The sequence below is a fragment of the Musa acuminata genome, chromosome BXJ1-5, assembly GCF_036884655.1.
Source record: "Musa acuminata AAA Group cultivar baxijiao chromosome BXJ1-5, Cavendish_Baxijiao_AAA, whole genome shotgun sequence".
Lineage (NCBI taxonomy): Eukaryota > Viridiplantae > Streptophyta > Magnoliopsida > Zingiberales > Musaceae > Musa > Musa acuminata.
Window position 1 is genome coordinate 46,211,028 of NC_088331.1, and position 13,228 is coordinate 46,224,255.

At 38.0% G+C, this 13,228-nt stretch overlaps 2 protein-coding genes across 12 annotated transcripts; both read left to right on the top strand.

The window, feature by feature from the left end:
* The first annotated feature begins 76 nt into the window (after positions 1-76).
* LOC135674636 (transcription factor LG2-like) lies at positions 77-6,687 on the top strand. Of its 11 annotated transcripts, none has more exons than XM_065184669.1 (16): positions 77-297; positions 398-488; positions 694-1,257; positions 1,362-1,572; positions 1,772-2,230; positions 2,324-2,412; positions 2,577-2,650; positions 2,764-2,967; positions 3,335-3,388; positions 3,746-3,805; positions 3,898-3,975; positions 4,054-4,099; positions 4,173-4,444; positions 4,524-4,760; positions 5,457-5,602; positions 5,945-6,687. In XM_065184669.1, the coding sequence occupies exons 4-16, from the start codon at positions 1,496-1,498 to the stop codon at positions 6,033-6,035; spliced, it is 1,887 nt and encodes a 628-aa protein (XP_065040741.1). In that variant the 5' UTR covers positions 77-297; positions 398-488; positions 694-1,257; positions 1,362-1,495; the 3' UTR covers positions 6,036-6,687. The 11 variants fall into 11 exon arrangements, with proteins under 11 accessions (XP_065040741.1, XP_065040743.1, XP_065040742.1 ...); XM_065184671.1 differs by having other exon boundaries at positions 700-1,257; XM_065184670.1 differs by having other exon boundaries at positions 426-488.
* A 5,261-nt stretch (positions 6,688-11,948) lies between these two features.
* On the top strand, positions 11,949-13,209 carry LOC135674640 (zinc finger protein WIP2-like). Its single transcript, XM_065184688.1, has 2 exons — positions 11,949-12,370; positions 12,464-13,209. The coding sequence occupies exons 1-2, from the start codon at positions 12,032-12,034 to the stop codon at positions 12,914-12,916; spliced, it is 792 nt and encodes a 263-aa protein (XP_065040760.1). The 5' UTR covers positions 11,949-12,031; the 3' UTR covers positions 12,917-13,209.
* The last annotated feature ends 19 nt before the right edge of the window (positions 13,210-13,228 follow it).

The following is a 13,228-nucleotide window of genomic DNA, read 5'->3' on the forward strand; positions in this document are numbered from 1 at the left end:
CACCACAGAAACCATGCGAAGTTATGCATGTTTTGCAACTTTGGGGGCGGTGTATGCTTTCTATGAAATTAAATATTTAGACATCAATGGTGCATGGTTTGGTATTTGAGAACTCTGTGATCTGTTTATGGTGTTTATTCTTAATTTGCAAACAAATATTTGAAGTTGTCATGGAGGGTTGATAATTTCGTTCAAAACCATCATCTGCTGATTGGATTTTGCCAGCCGCAGGTGGTGAACAGCATCGGTCTCTGCACCTTAGCTCCTTTGTTCATGTCTTCATCTACAGATGTGAAGGTAAGACTTGTTAAATGTTTCATAACTATTTTGTGCTGCTTGCCTTCTAATTGCTTTCACCGATGGGTTTCTCTGATTTATATCAACGTGATATTCGAAGAAATAACTGATCAAGCTCTCACGGACAGCCATGGATTTCAAGCTATTTCGTCCCAGATTTTGACGCATTGCTTTCAGCAAATGTTTGAAGGGTCAGTGAGCCTTCCAGGTTCTTTGGGTCTCAGTCTTGGCTGGTTGGTTGCATGTTGCAGCTGCTGCTTCTATTTTGTCTGTCTGTCTTCTATTAATTAAACGTCGCTTGTCTCCGTGCCTTATGTGAATCTTTTCAATTGTGATGCTTTTTGTGGTGTAATTGGAATATTATGTTATCATGGTTTCAATGATTTGTCTTGGCAGTTGCAGGAAAGAGAAATCTTAGATTCCAAGGTGCCGATTGAAGTCTTTGACACTTAGTGCTCTTGAAGTCATCACATCAGAGGACAAATTATCTTGGTATTTAAAGCTCATGATATGCCAGTGGCCATCCTATTCGTCACTGTCTCCTGCTTTGTCTCCTTTCCACGGAAGTCCTGCGGCTGGGATAGCTGATTACCTCTTAGAAAAGGCATGGCAGAATGACCATCTGGCTGGGGTAAATGGGAGAGACTATTCGTTATTATTGCATGGCAGAATATAGCAGCATACCATGACAACTGTCCCAAAATAGATAATAATAATAAGTCGCTTGAGAACTTGGTACCTAAACTTCAGAAGGAGCAGAGCTAGTCGATATGGACACAAAATATAGTTTCTTGACTGTAGCTGATCTTTTATTGAAGGGGTTGATCAATTTAATCATTCACACCTTAATAACTTTATGGCTGGAGACGCATCATGGCTGCAATTAGTGGAGGTGGATTGTGGTTTGTCCTATATCTTGTCTTCTTGAATGGTTCTTCATCAACAATTTTCATTTCTTTGGTATGTCTTTCTCTTGCTGAATATTTTGTGAGACCTGTTTTTGGTTGATTCCTTTCATTGTACATGTATATAATCAAAGTGATAGGTATTCTTTTCTTTTACAGGCCACACAGGAAGATTGGAGCCAATTTGTCCCACACAACTCTGCATAAGTTTCCTATGACTTGTGAATAGGAAAAAGATGCTCTCTATTTGGCAATTAATGGGTAATAGATCTCAAATTCTGCTGACATAGTGTATGAAATTGTTGGCACTGCTATATGTATTCAACAGTGAGATCTTTGAAGAATCTGCTCTGGATTGCCATGATCAACAGTAAACCTTCTCATGCTTAGAACTAGCAGTTTGACCTCTTCCTAAGTGTATTAAGTACTCCTCTCTCTCTCTCTCTCTCTCTTCAATTAAACAACCCCGTGAACAAGAAGTTCTAGGTTTTTAACATTGCAGTGTGTGCTTTGTCATCAGAAGGAGATGAATCTTTCCTGACCTTTTTCTATTGTGTATCCAATGCCAGGTTAGTTGAGTATATACTTCTCCAAGAGTTTGCTACAGGGACTGGAGTTGATAGACAGCAGACTTCTACTTGCTTCCTGACACAAACTCCACCATTGTTTCCCTCTCCTCCTCTCGCCCTCTGTCCTCCCACAAATGTGCTCTCACTCTCCTTCTGCATGTACCAATATTCAAATGGTTCAGTGGGCTCTTTATTCTGTGCTATCTGCTGCTGCTGCTTTCCTCCTTTTAACTTCACAAGAACCTATTTGTTATATATTCCATCCTTAATGTGTTACACCTCTGCCCACCAATCTCCAAAAAAGGTATTGGCCCAATCCATTTATGTGCTCCTCTTTGATTCTCCCATCTACACAAATCCTCCTCCCCCTCTTTCTTCTACTTGCCCCTCCGTTTCCTCTTTATCTGTTGTCATAAAGAATGGAAGATCCCTCCTACCTCAACTCTTTCGGTCATTCAAGTAATTGCCTGGGGTAGAATCAATTTCCTTTTGCTTTCTTCCTATTCTATGTTGAATTTTGATGACTAACATGGACTTCTTTTGCCACCTCAGTGATCTGGAAGGAGCTGCTTGCTTTGGGGAGTTGGAGGGGGCTCTCTTTCAGGGAGTCGATGGCATGAGAGGAACTGAAGACACAAAATGTACGCCTCTTTCGCTCTTTCTTTCCTCGCTGGCCTTTTCTAGTTCTATCCACATCGAGAACAGATCATATGACTCCTCCCTTCTCAGATTGTTTTTGACCCTACTAGAGAAAGGAATAAGTTCTCTTCGAAGCACTGTTTAGTTGTTCATTTCTTTCTTGCAGCTTTTCTTGCGAGCAGACCCGCAACACTTGAGATCTTCCCATCGTGGCCAATGATACACCAGCAAACTCCCAGAGTAAGGTCTTGCTTGTTTTGACTTGGCGTAGAAGTAGGTATGAGATAAGCCAAAAGGAGGAGGAGATGGTTTGCTGCTCCATTCAGGTTTCATGGCACCTGCTTTATTTCCAGCAGGTTAACACACTCTCAGCGAGGAGCTTTGATCCTGGCTCAGCTCAAAACTATGGGTGTCATATGGGATCAGACTCCCCAGACAACAGCAAGGACTCCTCAGGCGAGTTGGCTGACCGCAAGCAGCAGCAAGAGATGATGATGTCAAGTACTGTTTCAAGGACAGGAGAAACACGGAATCCTCAGCCTTCATCCCAAGAAAAGGTAATAACAAATCATAAATATGGCCCATTTTACCTCCTCGATCACAAGGACTTGGCTAATTTCACATCAAGTCTCAGGCCAAGGACCTTAGTACCTCTCAATAGAACTCGATCTGCCTTCGTGATTTCCTTCTCTGTTTCTTGTGCTCCTCACAGTCTTCGAGTTCTGACGTTACCTGGTTCATGGTCTCCACCATAGCATTTGTATGTACAGGAGCAGTATTTAGCATTTCTGCTGATATCTGTCGTAATCTGACATGCACTGTTGAATTCTTCTCCTTCACACACTTTTATGGTGCTGCCAATATTGTAGAAAGGTACGTCTTTTGACTTGAAGCTCAACAGGAACTTTGTATTGCCTGTTTCAGAGAACGATGACCGGTTCAACTACAGCGAAAGATGGAAAGGTAATTGATGATAAGGTACTCTCTCTCTCTCTCTCTCTCTCTCTCTCTCTCTCATATGCATGTTTATAACAGTATGAAATACGGATATAAGCCATGTTTATGAGCTTAAAAGAAAGAAAGAAAGTGGAATCTGTTCCATCTAATTCCTCTTCTGAACTGCTGACATGAATCTTATCAGAAAAGGAGGAACAAAGAAATTTATGATGGGATAATATCCTTGTATCATCAAGTTTTATCTAAATTCCTTAACTATAAAGTCCCAGCATGTAGGAATGCTTGTATTTTGACTGCCTTTTTTGCTTTCAGATACGAGCCTTTTAATTTTATTTCATTTAAAGGAATTTTCTTATGTGCTTGCGAATTATTTACAAGGCACTGAGACGCCTGGCTCAAAATCGAGAGGCAGCACGAAAGAGCCGACTGAGGAAAAAGGTGCACTCTTCCAATCTCCATTAAGGAACACACCCTGGTTGTTCTTTATCTCGTTTGATTCATGAACCAATCTGACGCATCCATGTAAACAGGCTTACGTGCAACAACTAGAGTCCAGTAAAGTTAGGCTTCAACAGATCGAGCATGATCTCGACAGAGCAAGATCACAGGTTTGATGCGTTCTTATGGTTGGGCTTCTATCATCTAATTATCTTGACAGTGATTCCTCCGTACTTGATCGGTGTTAGGGTCTTTTCCTGGCAGCAGCCGGCAGTACTGGAGTCATCAGTCCCGGTAATAAGCTACCTTCCTCATCCATTTCGATCTACAGCTTACTGGCTAGAGATCTCATCCTTTCTTGCTACAGGCGCTGCGTTGTTCGACATGGAGTATGCCCGATGGTTGGCTGAGAGATGCAAGCTCATGTCGGTCCTCCGAAATGCATTACAGGCTCACCCTCCTGAGGGTAATCTTGGTGTCTTGGTGGATGAGTGCATCAGGCACTACGATGAGCTCTTCCAGCTGAAAGCCACTGTTGCAAAAGCCGACGTCTTCCACCTCTTGAATGGAACGTGGAAGACCCCGGCGGAGCGCTGCTTCCTGTGGATGGGTGGGTTTAAGCCCTCTGAGCTACTCAACGTAAGTTTCCATGCATCCCATTCTCCTACACTTTATACGTGCGCTGCGATCACATCATCATGTTGATGACTTCAAGCAGATACTGATTCCGAAGCTGGATCCGTTGGAGCAACAGCGGGTGTGGATCTGCAACCTGAAGCACTCGTCGGAGCAGGCGGAGGAGGCGCTCTCCCTGGGCCTCGGGCATCTCCACCTTTCTTTGGCACAAATAATTGCCGGCAGGTCTCTCTGCGATGGCATCGGCGACGGAGAATACATGAACCTCATGGCAGCCGCACTGGGAAAGCTTGTCGACTTCGAAGAATTCGTCAGCCAGGTCTTTCCTAGTATCTTCTTATAAAGGTTGCCATAAGCAAATAGAATACTTACTATATGGTAGCTCAATTACGCTGCTAATATAAAAAGAACATGGAAAAGAATCCTCATCGGGTAATATAACATTTCTGCAAAGTTAACGAAGAATATTTCATGTTCCAGATGGCCCTTCATATGTTCTCTTACCTCCTAACCCTAAGAAAAGATACTTGGATTGCACAGCATGTATGTTCCACGCATTAAAAGATGCATCAGTTGGTGTCCAACATAGGAGTAAGAAAAGGATGAAGCTACCTAATCTACATGTCCATTAAAATGAGAATATATTCTTTCTTCTTTCCCAAACATCATGGATCATATTCAATATGTAGAGGGTCCAATGCATGGTAGGCTTATATATGACTCATATCTAAATAAACTTGATCGATATATTCTTTGGGATTGGAACACCCTAGAAGCTTTTTTTCTTTTGTTCTTTAATATGACCATGAAGACTTGTCCGGTAGGCAACAAAGCTTGAGAAGAAAGCCTTTTCTAACAAACATCATGAACAATACATGGAATATTTCTTCCTCTTTTGATTTCCATCACTTCTTGCATGTCTATTAATTATGTCAACAAGGCAAGATAGAATCCTAAGGTCATTTTGTGGTTTTACTTAACCTGCAGTAACTCTTTTAAGACTTTGGCTGTGCAGGCTGACAACTTGAGACGACAGACCTTGCACAATTTGCGTCGACACTTAACCATCAGACTAGCAGCAAGATGTTTCCTGGCAATCGGAGAGTACTACACCCGCCTTCGTGCTCTGAGCTCCATATTGACTTCTCGATCTCCTCGAGAGTAAGCTTTCTATGCAACTCTTTGCTAGTTGTTTCAACTAACATGCGTGCACCATCTGCTGTTTTCGGATCATCATAAGCTTTTCTTGCTGTACATGCAAGCAAATACTCTTCTGCTAGAACTAATCTAGTCATTGTGTAAAGTGGAGGTCTGTAAAATAATCTCTTTCACAACGTATAGATGCATTAGTCGTAGTCACTTCATGATCATCTTTTAGTAAAAATAGATGCCTTACTCGATCATTAGAGTAGACACCAAACGATGGTTATAGATATCGCTAATCTATTCATGTTACCTTTGTCTTACACTAAAACGGTTGCTGCATGTATGTCTTGACTGTAGGAGCTTGATTGCAGATGATACTGTTGTTCCTACAACAACAGACCTGCAAATTGTTCATCGACCACTGCAACATCATTTTTACAACTTCTGAGATCATACTGAGGAAGCATGTCATGCATACTTGCCATTTTGAGCTCATGCACATTGGAGTTTGAGAGAGAGAGAGAGAGAGAAAGGAGTAATATGTTGTATTATCATTGAGATCTTATGCATAAAGAGATTATACTTGATCAAAGGCAATATATATCATGGCTGTTGAACAAGACCAAAGGTTAGCAGCAGAAGATGAGAAAAGTAATTAATGGCAAGAAAAGATGTGCAAATGTTGTATGGAGAACCAAATCAATGTATGGCCCTTTGCAACTTGACCTAACTTGGAATATTAAAAGAAATTGAAGATGCCAGCATCAAGATCCAAAACTTGCACTACAACACGACAAATATGAGAGTGCATGGCTTTATCAAATGCTGCTTTCTGCAACAAGTTATATTGTAAGTGATATATGTGAGATCTGACTTGGTGTGGGACAATTTGGAGTTATAATAATTCTACTCCCTGATGTTGTGGCCATCACAGACAGCAACAGAACTCAGCTCAGCATACATATTATATACACACAGCCATAGACCTACTGATAGACTGCAGCCACTCGATGTGTTCTCTCTATTGAAATCTCACTATATTTTATGTGAATTGTAAATATAGTATTGATCAATCAAGTTGATAAAAGACTTACTGTTCATCATAATATTCTCTACTCGAATCTCATCTTTGTGTGTGTTTATGTGTGTGTGTGTGCGAGCGCGCGCGAAGGTGCTAAAAGGATGAAGCAATAGGTTATGTTGAATCACAACAAAATCTCCATCACTATGGCAAATACACAACAATACTACTGTCAGGATTTAAATTACATATCATGACTAACACTTAGCAATCAGAATCATGTAATGTTGAGAGACGAATGAAACAAGTAGAATGTGATCATGTCTCACTTTGGTGTCAGCTTGGACATCCTCTTCTTGCTTGTATTGCAATGGCAAGGCTGTCGTCTGCCCTCATCATCGATCCGTTCCACCATGGCGTGAAGGTGACAGTGATCTACAATGGCCATGGGTTCTTCTACTCCTCCGGGATGTGATGAGGTCTTCTTGCTCTTGCCATTGCTGGTTATTTACGACGGTGAAGCTCACGAACCGTTCCTTTCTATTGATACTAATGCGTCGATACTAATGCGTAAATCAGTAAGCAAATTTTTCAGAAGAAAAAGAAAATGAGGTAAATTTATTTTATATATGCCAAAGTGTTCAAGAACAAAAAGATAAACTGTGGTATGTTGATAGTACTTGTAGTAATCATATGACAACGAAAGAAAATATTTTTTTGTAACATGAACACCTCATTTCAATCTAAAGTTAGAATGGACAATGGTGCAATTGTAGAGGTGAAAAGAAAGAGCGCAATTGGTGTTTAAACAAAAAGAGAAGTTGAAAAAAAAAATATGATATACTATTTATACCAAATTTAGATCAGAATCTCTTGAGTATTGACCAACTAATTGGGTATTCTCTAATTTTGAAGATGATAGATGCATTATCAATGACAAAAAAAAGATAAAAGATAAATATTGATAGAAAGTAAAAAAATGATGAATAGGGACTTTTTCCCTTTCCCTTGGATATTTAAATAATGTTGTTAGAAACACAATTATGATTGATGATTCATGGTTTTGACATAAAAGACTTGGTCATTTGAATTTTGATAGCCTTAAGTTTATATCACAAAGATCAATGATGAAAGAGCTATCTTTTATTGAAGAGAAGCAAGATATTTGTGAAGAATATGCATTTGAAAAATATCACAATCAATCATTCCCTAAAGGTGTTGCTTAGAGAGCCAAACAAATATGTGTAGACCCATGAAGATCCTCTCTCATGCACAAAATAAATATTTTATTCTCTTTATTAATGATTATACACTCATAACTTGGGTTTACTTTATGAGACAAAAGTCCAATGTTTTTACCATTTTCAAAATGTTTAAATGCTTTGTTAAGAAAAAGTATGATTATTATATTAAAACTTTATGAAGTGATCATGATAGATAATATAAATCCTATGAGTTTGACAAGTTATGTGAAGATGAAGGTATTAAAAGATAGAATATAGTCCCTTACACACACCTCAGGAAAAATTGAATGATAGAATGGCAAAATCAAACAATAATGCAAATGACAAGACTAATGCTTAAAGAAAAGGATTTACCTAATATATTTTGAGCTGAAATAGTGTATACTGATGTGTATCTTCTTAATAAGTGTCTAACAAAATTCTTAGAAAGTAAGACTCCTTTTTCAAGCTTAGAATGAAAGAAAATCATCAGTAAGAAATCTAAAAATTTTTAGAAGCTTATGTTATGCTGAAGTTCCAAAAGAGAGAAGACACAAGTTAGATAAAAGCAAATGAGAAGTGCATCTTTCTTGGGTTATGCATCATAGTCTAAAGGCTACATGCATTACAGTTTAAAAAGCAAGAAAATGGTAGTCAGCATAGATGTCATATTTGATGAAAGTGCTGCTTTGAATTGGGAAGAAGAATAATGGTAGTCAAAATAGTACCATTAGGATAGGTTCAAGAATATGTAAATCATGCATGTTTATCCTCAAATATATCAAATTCTATTACACCATCATCTAGTTGAAGTTCATGATGTCTCAACTTAACTCTAGTCAGAATGAGAATTTTGAATGACATCTACCATAGGTGCAATCATTGTGTGTTAGAACTACAATACTTTGAAGAAGCCATCAAATAGGAAGCTTGGAAGAAAGCTATGAAAGAAGAGATTGTTGTGATAGAAAAGAATAATACTGGGGAAGTAGTTGATATACCTCAAAACAAAGGTATTGTTAGTATCAAATGGATTCACAAGATGAAATATAATGCTGAGTGCAAAAAAACAAGACAACTCATATCAGTATAGAGTTGACTATAATGGAACTTTTACACCCAGTTGCTTGCTTTAATGCTATTAGAATTTTGATTGTACTAGCAACCCATACAGGATGGTTGTTGTATCAACTTGATGTGAAATCAATTATTTTTTAAGAGAGAATTAAAAGAAGAGGTCTGTGTTGTGTTGAGGAGGCACCTAATTTTATTATTGAAAAGCAAGAAAGGTAAGAATATAGGTTGAGGAAAGCACCATGTGATTGGTACAATAAGATTGATGATGACTACTTCAATGCAAAAAAGCTTCATGAAAAGCAAGAGTGAATCTACTTTATACACCAAAACAGTAAAAGGTTCAGGTATAATTATTATTGTAGTTTATGTTGATGATTTAGTTTTCATAAAGAATAGTACAAAAATGGTAGAGTAGTTCAAAAATGATTTGGTGAATAAATATGATATGAGTGAAGACACTTTCTTGGCATTGAGATATGTTAAGAGAAAAATAATATGTTTATTTTTTAAAGAAATTATGTGGATAAGATTATAAAGAAGTTTAATATATTTGAATGACATTCTGTAGCAACACCACTACTAATAAGTGAAAAACTAAAGAGAAGACATGGAGGAAAGAAGTTTAATTGGTAATTTGTTATATCTCACAGCTACAAAGTCAGATATTATGTTTGCTGTAAGTATGCTTTTTGGATTCATGAACAGTCTTAGTCACATTCATTTTGGAGCTGCAAAAAAAAAAATCTCAGATATTTACAAGACACTAAAGGATTTGGAATCAAGTTTGACAAACAAGAAGTTTGGAAGATGATTGGATTTTATGATAGTGATTAGTGTGGATGTATAGATGACATGGAGAATATTTTTTGTTATGTTTTTTTCTTTTGGTAAAGATGTATTTTTTTGGAGCTCAAAGAAATAGCAAAGCAATCAGTAGGAGAATCCTTTGCAAAAGCTTAATATGTTTCAGCATCTATGGCTACTTCTCAAGCAATTTGGTTGAGAATAATTCTTAGGGAAAAACAAATTAAAAAAATAGAGATATTTTGTGATAACAAATCAGCAATAGCAATAGCAAAGAACTCGATTTACTATAGTCGCATTAAACACATTGCACTCAAGCATCACTCCACTAATCAAGTAGCAAATATATTCACCAAGACACTACCAAAAGATAAGTTTGAGTGTCTTAGAGAAATTTTGGGTGTTATTGAACAACACAAATGTTGATATTAATGTGTTGGTATTTTAAGAAATATTAGGGATAGTTTAAAAATAAACTTAAATATTAATCAGGGTCATAAAATAGAGAGATTATAGACAAAAAATAATACGAAGGCCATTATAATTTTAGATTATATGAGAATAATTGAATTGTATCCTTATTTTTCTTCTTCTCTCTTAGTAAAATCAAATATAATATATTAATCTTAAAAATTTAATATTCTCCCTCACTTTTTATTCCTTCATGCGGGGGTTATGTAACACTGATCTCTTTTAGGAAACAGTAATTAGATAATGCATATGTTGGGTTAGTAAAAGTATGAGCTACGAGTAGACTCGAAGCCATATAGCTATCATCTTTCTTCTCTTCCCTCATCTTCTTTGTTATTTACCTAAAACCTATCTACAACCTCGTCCGATGATGATAATATTTATTTTGATCTTACTATCCACACGAGAAGATTATCGACGACTACACAAATGTTCGATAGTATTAACACAATCTTTCATAAGAGATTTTTCGGTCAAAAATGTAACAAATTAGTGAATGGGATAGCCTCCATCTTTGACAAACATCTTTCACTCTTACTTTATATTATCAGCATCATGATTTCTCAAAGCATCATGAGTTCACATCACATCCCGTAGTGATTCCCATTCCCCAAACACACCCAAAGCTTGTGTTCTGGATAAAGTAGGACAAAGAAGTGCATGCCAATGCCCTCTTATTCTTCCTACCAAATCTGACTTTGTTCTATTTCAGTTCAGTAATTCACACCAATTCAAAGTGATATATATATATATATATATATATATATATATATATATATATATATATATATATATATATATATATATATATATATATATACACACCAATTTACATCATTCTTAAGAATGTCAACACTACTGGATGGGGGTTTTTTTTTCTTTTCTCATATGCATTTTTATCTTATTTTTCATTTAGACAAGGACAAAGATTCCCTATTGAAAATAAAAAATATGTTAGTTCTCTATATAAATAATAATAATTATTATTAAATATTACATTAATTTCTTTAACACATAGGTCAAGAGGAAGAGGATGTTAATGTTGAATGTTGATATTATTTTATTTGATTCATTTTTAACTCAATCAAAGTTTAACATAGTTTGATTTGAATTAGGTAAGCGTATATGCTGGGGATGGAGACTGCTCTACCATTCCTCCTCTATATTCACATAAATAATATAAAATATACTCATCTCATTTCATTACGAATGGATCTTACGTATTCATACTCATGAGTATAATTAACAATTCGACACCTTTAATTATTTTTAGTGTAGAGAGAATTATTATACGTAAGCTTAGCACTATATTATTTCTAAAATATTTTTACTATATATATTTATTTATATATATAATAAGACATAAATTGAAGGCATGTATTAATTTATATCAAGATAGCTCCGTAGATTTAAACATAAAAAATAACGAAAAGAAAGGATGCCTATTGATTGTTATTAAAAAAGAAAATTCCTTAATTAATTTGATAAATAGACACGTGTGAAACGCACGTAATCTCCTTTATAATAATTACCGCTGATTTGGAATGATGAGTATATAATTATATATAGAGGCGACTCGTGTGCACATCAAACTGCGTGCCAACACAACTCAGTATACTGACGTACTACAAGACGTGTCCTTTCTTCGTGCGCGCGTGCGAGTAGCACGTGTTCACGTTGAAAGCTTTTGCGTGCGAAACCAGAGGTAGGCAGAGCAGTGAGGCCATCATCATTCGAAGACTTGGGGAAGAAGACCGCGACCGTTCCTTTACTCCAAATAGGAGCGCCATGCTTTGACATTAAGACTCGCCCTCTCTCGCCCTCCACCGAGGAGATCCGTGCACGGCCATGGATGGCTTCTCCTCCCACCCTCCTCGTTTCTTCGAGTGGCTCAAGCCTCCATCCTCCTCTCCTCCGCCTTCTCCGGTTCAGCAGAAGGCCGTCAAAGAGGAAGACAAGACGAGTAAGGATACCGTCGCTCTGCGTATCGGATTGTCTCCTGCGTGGGGAGGCGTCTTCGTGGAGGAGGAGGAGGAGGAGAAGAAGAAGAAGAAGGTGGAGGAGCTGTGCGCTGTGGACAGCGGGAGTAAGTACTGGATCCCAACACCGGATCAGATCCTTACAGGTCCAGTGCAGTTCTCTTGCTCCGTCTGCACCAAATCCTTCAATAGGTACAACAATCTGCAGGTCAGACACGGCAATCCCTTGTCTCTTTCCTTGTGCACCAAACTCCAGACATGATTTACGCTTTGTTCTTGCACTAAATTGTCTTACGCATAGATGCATATGTGGGGGCATGGATCAGAGTACAGAAAGGGGCCAGAGTCTCTCAAAGGGACGCAGCCAATGGCGATGCTGAAGCTCCCATGCTACTGCTGTGCTCATGGGTGCAAGAACAACATCAACCACCCCAGAGCGAAGCCACTGAAGGACTTCAGGACCCTCCAAACGCACTACAAGAGGAAGCACGGGGTGAAGCCCTTCATGTGCAGGAAATGTAGGAAGGCCTTTGCGGTGAGGGGAGACTGGAGAACCCATGAGAAGAACTGTGGGAAGTTGTGGTCTTGCACTTGTGGGTCTGACTTCAAACACAAGCGGTCACTGAATGACCATATCAGGTCATTTGGCAAGGGCCACTCTCACTACCTTCCTTCGAAGATTCCTCAAGGACAGCAGACATGCATTATAAGGTTCGACAATGGAGATCTCATGTGCAAGTATGAAGCTTCCTGACATGCCAAGCTGATCAGATCTCGTAGCAAACAACATAGAAGGAGCCGAAGAAGAGGATGAGCAGTAGTATAATAATACCATTAGGTGGTTTGTTCATGTGATGAATAAGACAGATAGAGAGAGAAAGAGAGAGAGTATTATCTCAGAAAAAGACTATGAAGTAGGTGAATTTTCTTCATCTCAGTGCCATGGCACCTAAGAAAGAGATCATTTGTAATCTTCCTGATGGAGAAAATTTCCCAACTTCATGGATACCTTAATTTCTAAAGGGAGGAATATTTCTTGTTTGCTTCTCTCTGGATTGCTTATGTA

Excerpts from the sequence above, each read along its gene's own strand:
- LOC135674636 (XM_065184669.1), top strand. The coding sequence starts at position 1,496 with ATGAAATTGTTGGCACTGCTATATGTATTCAACAGTGAGATCTTTGAA. Across the intron at positions 4,100-4,172 it reads TACTGGAGTCATCAGTCCCG|GCGCTGCGTTGTTCGACATG; the intron begins GTAATAAGCTAC and ends TTCTTGCTACAG. Across the intron at positions 4,761-5,456 it reads TCGAAGAATTCGTCAGCCAG|GCTGACAACTTGAGACGACA; the intron begins GTCTTTCCTAGT and ends TTGGCTGTGCAG.
- LOC135674640 (XM_065184688.1), top strand. The coding sequence starts at position 12,032 with ATGGATGGCTTCTCCTCCCACCCTCCTCGTTTCTTCGAGTGGCTCAAG. Across the intron at positions 12,371-12,463 it reads ATAGGTACAACAATCTGCAG|ATGCATATGTGGGGGCATGG; the intron begins GTCAGACACGGC and ends TCTTACGCATAG.